Source organism: Aquarana catesbeiana, linkage group LG06 (assembly GCF_042186555.1).
Source record: "Aquarana catesbeiana isolate 2022-GZ linkage group LG06, ASM4218655v1, whole genome shotgun sequence".
Taxonomy (NCBI): domain Eukaryota; kingdom Metazoa; phylum Chordata; class Amphibia; order Anura; family Ranidae; genus Aquarana; species Aquarana catesbeiana.
In genome coordinates, this window is record NC_133329.1 from 265,707,720 (window position 1) to 265,720,963 (window position 13,244).

At 40.8% G+C, this 13,244-nt stretch overlaps 1 protein-coding gene across 1 annotated transcript in view; it reads left to right on the forward strand.

The window, feature by feature from the left end:
* LOC141148063 (cyclic nucleotide-binding domain-containing protein 2-like) overlaps positions 1 to 13,244 on the forward strand; it is a gene marked incomplete at its 5' end in the record, with an annotated part of 55,315 nt that overhangs the window by 21,419 nt on the left and 20,652 nt on the right. Inside the window, 4 exons of the mRNA XM_073635218.1 lie at positions 792 to 943; positions 6,495 to 6,633; positions 9,922 to 10,021; positions 11,428 to 11,590. Coding sequence (XP_073491319.1) covers positions 792 to 943; positions 6,495 to 6,633; positions 9,922 to 10,021; positions 11,428 to 11,590 — 554 coding nt within the window. The remainder of the gene's footprint in view (positions 1 to 791; positions 944 to 6,494; positions 6,634 to 9,921; positions 10,022 to 11,427; positions 11,591 to 13,244) is intronic.

The following is a 13,244-nucleotide window of genomic DNA, read 5'->3' on the forward strand; positions in this document are numbered from 1 at the left end:
TTGAGCAAACAATTTGTAGATCAGGAATATGAGTTTGATCATTGTTATGTAACCTTCCTCATACTGAAGGCCTAGAATACACAACTTAGGGTTAGGAGTGAGTCAGGGCTGTATAAAACACGCCGTTAATGGTGTCGACAACATTTTTTGCACCTGGCGCAAAGGGCATGCATCTCTTCTGCCCCATGCATGTATTTTTTGCAGGATGCCATATGATAATGTGTTTTATTAGGAATAATACTTTTTATGCTAAGGGCAATGGCCTGTAACAAGTGGGATAAATACTAGAGTGATGCAGGTCATCACATATATGATCAGCGCAAAAGACAGTAGCAGATTCAGCAGACTTTTGCCCAGCTTAGGTGAGGACAGAGTCTAGGTCCAGACATGTAAACAGTGCATTGATGGACAATAGCAGGGGTAGCAGGCCAGTGGTCAGGATAACCACAGACAAGCCAAGTACAAATACAGCCCAAACAATACACAGGAATAATCTAAAGGCATAAACAGACAGAAATCTAGGCAGATAGATACAGTATTCCTCTATCCAGGGCATGACCAAACAGACAAACCTGCTAAGCAGGCTTGAAGTTCTGGCCTCACTAAAAAGATCAATAATGAGAACAGGTGGGTAGCAATCGGCAGATGGCAAAGGTTACAATGGGTATGCTGAATTGTATAGATATTAAATGAAGATGTACTGTATATATGTATGTATATTATGGATATGCTAATAAGGCTATTTTTATAGTAGACTTTAATAATTCAGCGTATATTTTCCTAAATTTCAGGATATTTCATTATTAAAAGGCAAGAGAAGGAATGCCACAATTGTCTGCACATCTGAAACGGAATTTTTAGTGGTGGACAAGAAAGATTTCTATGCAAATAAACTGGATGAACAATTGCACAAAGAATTTAAATACCGTTTTGACTATTTCAGGTGATATTCCATAAACATATTACATTAGAGCTGAGTTACCAAAACTGTCTTCTGTTTTGTACCTATGTCAAAGACTTTGCAACACAGCAAGGATCAGTACCACCATCAGTACCTGTCCTACACTTTGGAAATAGAGACTTGTCACAAAACATTTGGTGATCTAATGTCCAAGGTATTAAGGTAGCATAAGAGGAAGGCCATTCATTTTAGGTCAGTAGAAAAGCCTCCATAGTGTCCCCTGCACAACACAGAATTTGTATTTGCCTAAGAACCCGTGGTTACAAATCTCTGATGTATTCATGTACTTAGTGCTTTATAATTGGTGTTTTAGCTTTACCAAAGTTTTGTGTAATAAACATAAAACGGCTGGCAACGGGGTCAGTACTCACTGATGATTTGCTCGGAGTTAAACTCCTCTTAAGTTTACATGCTGTGTTTTGTCTCCTTCCAGAACTGTGACCATGTCTACTGAACCTGCATCAACTAATGGTTCTGTCAGACATTGCTAGACATCCTAACAGCACAAAATAAAAAAGTGCACCAACAAAATGTTTTTGTATGCCAGCTCCCGTGTACAACAAAGTGAAACGTGTTTGTGGCATGTCTTAAGGCAGGGGCGCCCAACCTTTTGAAGAGCGAGGGCCAATTACAGTAAGCAACTTGGTAACGGGTCGCGGGCCACAATGAGCGGAGCGGGCAGGCGGATAACAGGTCCGTGTCCACTCTGCATATTCAGACAGGCCTGCTCTATTCTATGCACCCTCCGATCCGATCTGCCCAGTTTTTTTTTCTTAGCGGATGGGATTTGAGGTAATTAGGTGTAAACGGACATAAACAAGTCTGTTTACATTTGCCGCTTCATAGAGGTGAATGGAGGGTCTGATTGGGTCCGCCTGAAAAAAGGCTGTTTTCACACTGATGTGCTGTGGTTTACCTACACTGTGAGTGCAGTGCAGTGCAGTGCATCGGTGGCTTTCCTGTGGGTTAGCTGCATTTTGCCATAGACTTCTATTATATCCTGCAGGTGTGGTGCACTTTTTGAAAGCGCACCAAAATAACAGGTAATAACAGAGGTCTATGGCGCAGTGCAAAACAATATATACCCAAAGAGCACAATATTGGAGTTTTAAGGTGCAGATATACCAATCAAAAGCAAAATTTACAAAAAAAATTAAAATTTTATTACATAGATATTGTAAAACAATTTGTAAAACAATTTGTAAACTGCACTGTGCCATAATTTATCTAAACTGGTATTGAAGCTGGGAGACTCTAATAAATGCACCACCTCCTTTAAATATGACAAAAACAATATATACCCAAAGAGCACAAAATTGGAATTTTAAGGTGCAGATAAATCAATCAAAAGCAAAATTTACAAAAAAAAAAAAAGAAAATTTTATTACCTTGATATTGTAAAACAATTTGTAAAATTTAGGCCATAACGACCCAGTGGTCAAGGTACAAAAGTGTGATTGCCTCTACATGTTTCACCACAAACGTGGCTTCTTCTGAAGCTTTTGTAGAACCTTGTTATTTAATATTTGCCACTAAAACAAAAAATATAAAATCAGTTTGTTTTAGTGGCAAATAAACAAGGTTCTAGAAAAGCTCCAGAAGAAGCCACGTTTGTGGTGAAACATGTAGAGGCAATCACACTTTTGTACCTTGACCACTGGGTCGTTATGGCCTAAATTTTACAAATTGTTTTACAATATCTAGTAATAAAATTTTCTTCTTTTTTTTTTTTTTTGTAAATTTTGCTTTTGATTGATTTATCTGCACCTTAAAATTCCAATTTTGTGCTCTTTGGGTATATATTATTTTTGTCATATTTAAAGGAGGTGGTGCATTTATTAGAGTCTCCCAGCTCCAATACCATTTTAGATAAATTATGGCACAGTGCAGTTACCCCCAGGTGCACTGCGATGCAACTGCGGATCAGTTTGAAAGCAGCCCAATAACCACCGCAGAAGAGATATGAAACAAAAAGAGGGGTTTGGGACTTTAAATGAGATGTGTGAGATCACACATCTCCATCCCTAAATCTATATGAAAAAGAGAGAGGGTTTGGGACTTTGAATGAGGTAGGTCTAGCATGGCTAAGGATTATGGATCTAATAAAACTTGTCTTTTTACATTGACTCATCTTTTAGCCATGCTAGACCTACCTCATTCAAAGTCCTAAACCCTCTCTCTTTTGCTGCAGAAGTGATATGCCCAAATATACACTGTGATCTTAGAAACTAACCTTTAATGATAATCTTCCATTCAGGAATCTCCCTTGCTACAGGTATTAATGGCTGTTGCTGTCCCAGGCGTAGTGCAATTTGTATGACTCTGCCTGTGATTGGAGCTAGCACTATACAGGGGGTATCGGCTTATGCAGCTCTGCTTCCTCTAGCATTGACACTCTGGGACAGTGAGTCAGGAACCCGCAATCTGGGCTTGCTGATTCGCCATCGCAGAGCAGGAGGTTGCGGGCCACATCAGAGGGCTCCGCGTGGCCTGTGGGCCAGCGGTTGGGCACCCCTGCCTTAAGGGAGTACTGGTAGTCCTGTAGTGAGGTAGTAAAGATTCTGGCATTGCTGGCCTTTCCTGTAAATGTTAGTTTCCTGTCTCCCATGATGATCCATTGGTTTTCATACATTGTACATTTTAAGTAAATTGTTTTGAAAAAGTATTGAAATCCTGACCGAATCCAGAAACAACAAGGCAAATTGTATTTTCCACATGGGGTAAGCAATGGCAGCTCCTGTATTTTTCCAGTATATATTTCCTATACATTTAAAATAGTGGCTTCACACTGAAAGCTGAATTCCATACCTACCAAATATCTAAAGCTTAATATGAGATCCAGATCACTTGTTATGTAGCATATGCTTTCATGCTCTATTTTAGCAAAGTTGTCATAAACCCGGGCATTTTAAACTGGGTGTTTGATTAAAAATCATCATAGGTTGTCTTCAGCGAAAACCACTTTTCAAACTATTAGGTAGATCCACATGGCTGTGCACTGTTTGCTGCCCCCCCCCCCCAAAAAAAATACCACCGGCCACCACTGCCTTCAAATGGCACCCATTGTGAACATTCCACCACCACACTCACCAGAACAGCTATACCTCTATTGCTAAAGGTCAAATGCACTTGATTGGAAATGTCCCAAACTTTATCTTTCACTCCCACATACAGATCAATATTTATTGCATCCAATAGGGATATCATAGAGAGCCCTTTGGAAGTGAGGCGAGCCGTGCACTGGGGAGGATTGGGCTGTGTTTGTGGCTGTCATCCCTAGGCACTCTATGATATCTCTTTTGAAATAAAAAAGAAAAAAAAGGCTCCAGTGGAAGCGCTATAGTCCCTGAGTGACCCCAAATGAAAAAGAGTCAGTAAAAAAAAAAAAAAAAAAAAAATATATATATAATATATATATATATATATATATATATATATATATATATATATATATATATATATATATATATATATATATATATATATATGTGTGTGTGTTATTACTGGAGTTGAATCCTGTCCAACAAGGACTTTGATGAAATATGCAGTAAACCAAATAAAGGACAAGGCTTCTTCCAGTCAAGCCCTTAAACTGTCTAAGTGCCCCAAATAAGAATAAAACTAGTTTATGGGGTCAAGAGTATAGTCTGTAATCCACCCAATCAAGGGTTAAACAACACTACTGGTGCACAGGACCGTGCAGCTCCATCAGCCAGTGGGACCTTGGCAGTGGCGTCTCCAGTTTTCATATTTAGGGGGGGCACATGGGGGGACAGGGACAAAAGTAGGGGGGCAACTATAAAATGCATATATATAGATATAGATATATATATATATATATATATATATATATATATATATATACCCTATTTCCCCGAAAATAAGTCCTAGCGTGATTGTCGGTGATGGCTGCAATATAAGATCTACCCCCCAAATAAGCCCTAGTTAAAGTCCTTATAGGTCTTATTTTCAGGGTAGGGCTTATTTTCGGGGGAAACAGGGTAGGGCTTAATTGGGGGGTAGGGCTTATATTGCAGCCATCACTAACAATCACTCTAGGTCTTATTTTCGGGGAAACAGGTTATATATATAGGTTGTCTTTCCTCCGGGCCCTGGTGTTCTGCCACTGTGGGGTTCCCTAGCCTCCTCTTGCTGTTCTGCCCCTGCTATTGACTGCTCTGGTCTGGCATCTCTTGGAATTTACAGGCTGGTTCTCCTGTCCTAAGGATGGAAGAAATCAGTCTGTTTTTTCAGTAACTGAGAGTCCTGGTGGAGTCCTTCCTGCACCTCGCTCTTCTCCCTGCCAATGAGGATGCAGGGGAAGGAGCAGATCGGGCGGCCGTGGTTGTGTGAGCACTCGCATTATGCAGTGTCAGCAAGCAGAGGGAGGGGGGAGGAATCACCCGCAGGTGATTGGGGGGGGCACATGGTGGGGCACAGCATAATGTTGGGGGGGGGTCAGGGCCCCCCCTAGGGACGCCATTGGACCCTGGAAGCTGTGGAAGCAAAAAGGAGAGGCAGAGTGCAGTGGCTCCTTGTGCAATGCAGCTTATTGAGTAAATGAACAAAACTTAAGAGACCTGAAGAAGGAGGCCACGCTCTCTGAAACGCATTGTCATAGCAACCCTCTATCAGGAACCATGAATCAGACCGAGACAGAAGTATAGTTAAATCACACTTGTTTAATAATAATAAGGTAAACAGAGTAAACGTCAAAACAAGCCAGAGTTCAGTAACCGGATCGGGTAGACAGCCAAGCAAATGTCAGAGAGCCAGAGATAAACGTAGTAGTAGTACAGCAAGCAGGATCAGGAGCAAGAAGGAACGTCAGCCGAGCAAGTCTTCAACAGGAATGCAGGAGAAAGTCTCTGTGATGTTGACAAAGGCGAAGGCAGAGATCAAGTGAGCTGGACGGCTTTAAGTAGGCAGGACTGACAAGCAGAATCAACAACAGCTGAGTCACTGTGGAGAGAGATGGGAGCTGGCAATTAGCCGACAGCTGAGCGGCCAACTCAGAGAAGGAAGGGCTGAGCCCAGCCCTGACACCCTCAGAGCATCCCATGTCAGCTGGCACAGCTCCGAGTCACATGATTATAGAGGTGGGACCATCCTCACCGAGGATTGGAACTCCCTAGCAGGAAGGAGCGTTTAGCTGCTCTCCCACTGTCTGGAGGCTCACTGTCCGCATGCTGGCCCCGTTTTTTTCACAGGAATTATATCTCTTTGGAAGCAGCAAATGGTGATCTGTACTAGAGAGTGAAAGATCTAATCTAGTGGTGGTGGAGTGTGTAGTTTTGGTGTCACTTGAAGGATTTTTCATTTTATTTGCGCACAAGCACAGCGAAGGATATTTACTGTTTGATTAATACAGAGACTTTCAGTTATTGATGATTTTCACATTTCACTGCAGAGAAACTTTAATTCATCATGTATGGACTTTATATTGATTTAATGTGGTAGCACTATTTTTTATATTTTTATTTCACCACTGATTCTTTAAACAGGCATTATTTTTCTTGTCTACTGTACCCAGATCTCTGGACATCTTTTCTCACTGGCTTCCTGAGCACATTACAAACGTTTCAGAAAACTGCCAAGTTAGAGAATATCGCTATGGGAAACTGATCACTCAGGATACCAGGGGAAGTCACTGCATTATATTCATTACTGAGGTAAGTACAGGCAGGTTAATAGCATTCAATACATGTACATTTTTCTAACATTTTTCTTTGTAAATGACCTAACTTACCCCTGTGGGGGTACTGGTCAGTGTTATACCACCCTTGCTCACCATCTGCCCCGGGATGGATTCATAACATAGTAAGGTCCTACATTTATACAGTATTGATAGTTCAAGCTCTATGGCTATCAATTTTCCTTTTAATAGTGACAGAGGGTAGATTGTATATGTACATGTTCACACGTTCCTGGATAAGCTCTCAAATGTTTGGGTGCAGCAGCAACAACCAGCTGGAAACTGGTTCAGAAAGTCGTTTTGGAAGTAGCATCCAAACGGATTGCTTATTGCATGATCACATCACAAGAACAGTGCAACGTTTCGGAGTCACGCAGGACCCCTTCGTCAGGCATTAGATAAATGTGGGGTAACAGTGTAAAGTATTTAAATAACCATCAACCAATCAAAAGAGAGCAAGAAACAAAGATCCACCAACCCCTTGACAGGTATGATGTCACAAGTCCTGCCAAAAGCTTAGTAAGTTAAAGTAAATGTCACAGGCTTATGTGAAAACAAAAGTTGCCAGATACCTTATTGATATATTTACCAACCTGTGTGTATTGTTTTGCAGACCTTGCACTGTGCATCCCCAGTGACAATCAAAGCAGACTTGATGATCAGGCACATCATACAGCGCTCGATCTGTATACAGATCGGCATCAGTGCAGGGATCCGTGGTTGCTTGGCAGCGGTGCATACTAGCTCATTATGCCTTTGCCTTGCAGGGTTTTTTTTTTTTCTTTTTTTTTTTTTTTTGATGTGCGGGTATACAACCGCTTTAAAGGCACAGCATGATCCCTTATCGCAAAAGGAAAAAAAAACTGTTGCTGTAACTGCTTGTGTAACTGCATTGTGTGCTGGAGTTTGGCTTCAATTTGTTAGTGTATATAAAGCTGCTAAAGCGCTGTGCAAACTGTTGGCGCTATATAAATCCTGTATAATAATAATATAATAATAGTACATCTAACACTCACCTCCCCCCAGATTAACAGTGTTGCTGTCTCCTTTGCCCCTGTGCTCCTTTATCTAGGGTGGTGGAGAGGGATTAGAACATGTCAGTTTTTATTGCTGTCTGTGTCCCTGTTAAGACAATTCATGCTCTCTATTTGTCCTGTTTACCATTATCATTGAAAGTGAAAGTAAAAGAAAATCCCAAATGTTGGGTTGTCCCCAGAAAAGTAATAGAGGTGAAATCTTCCAATGGGGACACTAGTTCTGGTGACCTGGGGGCCCCAAGGAATTCCTTAATTTACAGGGAATTCCTCTCACTTCCTGTTTGGCTATGGGACAGGAAGTGAAGGAAAATCTCTGTAATGGGATACAGATGGCGTAAAAAAATCTGACAGGGGTTATAATCCTCCCTTGCTTTATCCAAAATGAAAAAAAAAAGTTTGCCTATAGTTCTACTTTAACCAAGATAAACCTAAGCGTATTTAAAGACCTCAAACAATGCAGTTATGTATTTATTAAAGTTGTAATTTTAAATGCAGCTAGTTAAGCACATGAGCAGCATGATAAGTATTCTAATTTAGATACTGCTGCAGTGCACTTGTGCTTACCATGAACATCCTGGCAGGAGAAGAGAGCACAATGACCAGAGGAATGAAGTCATCGGTGCCCGCATCTCCTTTATTGACCAATCTGCAGGATGCAGTGCATTTTGTCCAATGACTATAACCAAGTTATGCTGCTGCCGCACAGCTCAGGGTCTGGCTGTGCTGTCTGGAAAAAATTAGTCCTCTTTTGGGGGTTGTTGTGAGATATGGCCCTCACCAAACAGGATATTGCGCTAAACCTGTCTCTTCCTGGGAAATTACCCAGTAATCTAATCAAAGTAATTGGAAGCTGAGAAACTACTGCAATCAGCATATATTATTAACCATAATTATAAAGATGCACACTAGTATGGAAATATTTTGAGCTTCATAAAAGAAAATAATAATAGTACATACATCCAATGTACAAAAAGTTCAGTTGCTGGGGCCCCTGAGGGTCCTTGTGTCAGAGACCTGAAGACAAGCTCAGTGGTGATGGGGAGAACCTGCAACCTTAGTCCAACCAGCCTGGAACACAGTTTCTCACCAGGAGAAACCGTGGTGTGGTGTGGCACTGGAACTCAGAGTTGCCTATCTTATCTGCCTCTTAGTTCCCAGCAGTTTCTAATCTGTCATGTAACTGGACCTTTACCTATCAGAAGTGGCTGTTGGATGCCTAACCTGGCTCTAGCATGCTGATTACTTTGCCCTAAGCTAAAACTAGCTCTAGAATCCTAGACCAGAAGCAACAGGGTTAACTAAAAAAAGAACAGCTGTATATAAATACTATTGCAATAAACAGGGCAACCTACTAATATACTGGAACGTGACCACTACACATAGACAGTAGTACAGACCTAGCTTTCTGGCACTGTGCATGTGAAATAATAACAATCAGACAGAGATAAGCCTGTCACAAGGATTTAGATACACACTTAAGAAGCTATGGGCAGCTGCAGTTAAACTATTAGAACATAGGAATACCTGCCTAATAGTTTCTGTTTCCTAAAGTTGTGAGGCTTAGTTCTGGGGTTTTCAACACAGCCTCACAGAGACAGGAAGTGCATACATAATTAACTGTGTAAAATTAGGAGCACAGATATTTTCAAAGACAGAAAGTAGAGGGCAGCAGATCCCTACACTTAAACCACATGCCAAGCTGAACTGAATTATAAAGCACTATCTGTAACCTTTTACATACTGTAGTTAAACCTTGTACTGAACTAATTGCCTAGAGTTCTGCTTTATCCTTGATATTTTGTTGCATTGTCTATACTCTGTACTGTACTCCCTGTAAAAGCTGACAGATACTAAATGATTCCTTCCTGGTGCTGGGGGACTATTAGCCATGTATTAATTCTTTGCAGTTCTTGTATCTACTCCAAACAACCATTTCTACCTGTTCCTGGCATATATTATGGTTTTGCTGCATAAGATGATTTCTGCATGTAGGCCACTCACAGTTAAACACAACACCAGAATTGGTGCTGACTCCTTGGTCAAACAAACTTTTATAGATACATTACCATAATCTTTTTTTTTTACAAAAAAATAATAATTCCTTCAGAAAAACGTGTTTATTGACGATGACAGATCATAATGAAAAGATGCTTTTGGGTACGGAAGATAAACCTCCTGATTTTGAGTGCATTACAAATTTTTGCCTATTTTTCTGTTTCCATTCCCAGGGCACATGTGAAGTATTGAGGCTTGTGAAATTGATTGAATGTCCATCTTATCATAGTTGGTTGCGTGCTTCTCTGCATACATCCCTTCCACAGAAACAGAGTATGTACTACATTTTTACAGTCTACAACAATTCCAGGACAGTCACTTAGATTTCTTAAGCATAATCAGAAAACTTCTCATATAACATTTAACAAGCACAATAGTATGAATCTAGCTCGCCTCAGTCACAAAATGACAATACAGTATGGTCACATATAAACAATAGGGCCATGCTCCCCTAATCTCTACATCCTCTAACCAAACTATGGTAGAAATCACCCTTTAGAGGAGTTTAACTCAAGCCACTAGTATCCTATCCATCACCAGTTCTAATGGGCTTAGGCCAGGGGTATCCAACCATGGAAATTTGCGAGGGTTCCCCCTATGTTGATAGATATACTTCTCCAGTCTAAGGGTTTCACCTATACATTGTATCCATTTTTGAGGAGGAGAATCGGTAGACTTCCAATACCGAAGCACCACTCTCCAGGCTTGCAAAAGGGCTCTAGCTACTGCTTCTCTAACAGGGATATCTAGTTGGGAGTCAAGCGGGATAGAAGTTTGGAATACAGCATTTATCATACTCAGTACTCCCACCCAATAAATATGTATTTTGGGACACCGCTAGATTAAATGGATCAGGTCTCCATGAACCCTGGAGCATTTCCTGGCGTGGGAGTATCTAATATGCCCATTTTGTGTATATGTATCTAATATGCCCATATTTTATGTTAAGGGTCACGCTGATGGCCACATGTTATATTAAGGTGCACACTGATGGGGACATCCGATGTAAGGGGGCACTCTGAAGGGAATACTTGAACTTACCAGAGTGTGTGGAGGAAACCGTAACGGCATAGACTTGAGTTTCTAACCTCAGCCAGAAGAAAATTTAAGTGACTGGACCTTCTTGAATTTTAATTCAATACCCCTGATTTAGGGGGTTAAAACAGGCAGTGAGAAAGTGAAAATTTGAACTAAAACCTATATAGTTGCATATGAAGAAAATATGAGCCTGAAAAGAAACAAAATTAAAAAGTACGTGCACTATGTATTAATTATGCTCTGTAATGGTGCATAAGCCCTGGTTCACACCAGTGCGACTTTTCAAATCGCACTGGTGTGAACCAGGGCTAAAGGCTACTTTATCACAAGAGATACATTTAGAAACATAATTTGTACTTACGAAAAAATCCTGGCATCAGACTAATGTAAGGTAATGGAATTTCTGCCAGGGCTTCTGTGTACGAACTTGTCAACTAAATCACAGGATTTTAGATTGTATTATATAAAAAATATAGTCCTTTTACAGTATGTAGGATTTGTTATTATAAAATAATATGCTTAGATTAATTAATTAAAGTATAATTAATGAGAATAAATCAGATAATTCAGGTTGCCAACTTGAACATCAAGGCTTCATACCGTATGTCATTATAACTATGTTCTCTGTTTTTTTTATATAGGCCAGACAACTCAGAAACACCCCAAGAGTGAACAGCCACTGAAGCCACATTATGTAAAGCCATCTTCTCTGCAGCCACAAGGCAGTGACACTGCTAAACTGTATGCTCATAAATTGGCCATTTTGAAAGACACTGTGCAGTTCTGCTGTTCTGGAAAGAAGAGGTAAGGGTGAAGACCCCCAACCAGTAATTCATGAACAGGGGAGAGATGGGAGGCAAACACAAAAAACTGGCTCTATCATGGTAGGGACAGTGGACTAAAGAAAGTGCATCACACAAAGTGTGCCAATGTATGAAATGAATAGTGGTCATGGGAAAAGCGGGGGGGTTGGCATGGTTTATCATAACAGACCTTTTCACATATTGTATATGTGCTGAATATGGGAGATAATGAGGGATGAATTTTAAAGGAGTAACTATTTTATAAATTAATCAAGATTACTGCTCCTTTATGAAAATTATATACTCACCTAAATAAAATACCATGCTATCATCACAAATAATCCATATCATTCAGCTTCCTTTTGAAGTGGGCCTTACACTGCATGCATTGTCTTCTTTCTAATGTGCTTCCTCTCTCTGTTGTTTAAAAACCTGCAAAAAGTATTAAAAAATTACAGGTAGGGGGATTTTTTTTTTAGATAATATACTCCCCTTTTCTTCAGCTTTCATAGTACAGGGGCTGATGTCATCCTCCTGCTGACGAGATCCTGGGGAAAGCTGAGTACTCCAAATGTTGCAAGAAGACACTGCATCACAGTGCTGGGAGCAAGAGATTTGGAATCCCATAAAATCCCCAGGACTAATAGAGCTTTCTTTGGGTGTATTTGATCACCACTGCATTTTTATTTTTTGAGCTATAAACAAAGAAAGACCAACAATTTTGAAAAAAACAAAACAATATTTTTTACTTTCTGCTTTAAAAAATATCCAATAAAAAAATGTAAAACATTAAATTTCAAATCAGACACCTAACTGACACTTTTGACACTTTTTTGGGAAATAGTGACACTAATACAGTGATCATTGTTAAAAATTAGACTTGCACAATGGGAAATTTTGTTTAGTTTCGGTTCGTTGTCATTCGTAAAATACATCATTTCATTCTGTTACATTCGTTATGTTATGGTAATTCGTTTTCGGATAATTCGTTATTATTCGTAGAGTGTCGATATTCTCAAAGCATGTCGCATTAATTCGTTATATCCGCTATAATTTCTTTCGTGTTAGTTGAAATTCTATATTTATGTATGTACCGTATTTATCGGCGTATAACACGCACTTTTTTCCCCTTAAAATCAGGGGAAAGTCGTGGGTGCGTGTTATACGCCGATCCCCGCTATCGCTATGTGAATTTCGGCGATCGCCGCCGACATTCACATAGCGAGTAGTTTGAAATATGGCGCCGCGGAGTTCGGAAGGACTCGGCGGTGCTGTACGAGCGCCGCCGAAATCACAGAGCCGAGATACACATAGTCGGGTGTATTCGGCTCTTTCCGGCGCCGCTCACAGTCCCGCCCAGTCCCGCCATTGGACCTGTGTTATGTCCATCATAGGGCGGGACTGGGCGGGACTGTGAGCGGCGCCGGAAAGAGCCGAGAACCCTCGGCTATGTGTATCTCGGCGGCGTTCGTTCACTTCCGCCGGCCCCGAGTCCCTCCGAACTCCGCGGCGCCATATTTAAAAGTACTAGTATGTGTATGGCGGTGGCGGCGGTGGCGGGGACAAAGCTGCAGGGACACTGGGGACAAGGCTGCTCTGTGGACAAGGCTGCACTGGGGACAAGGCTGCTCTGGGGACAAGGCTGCTCTGGGGAC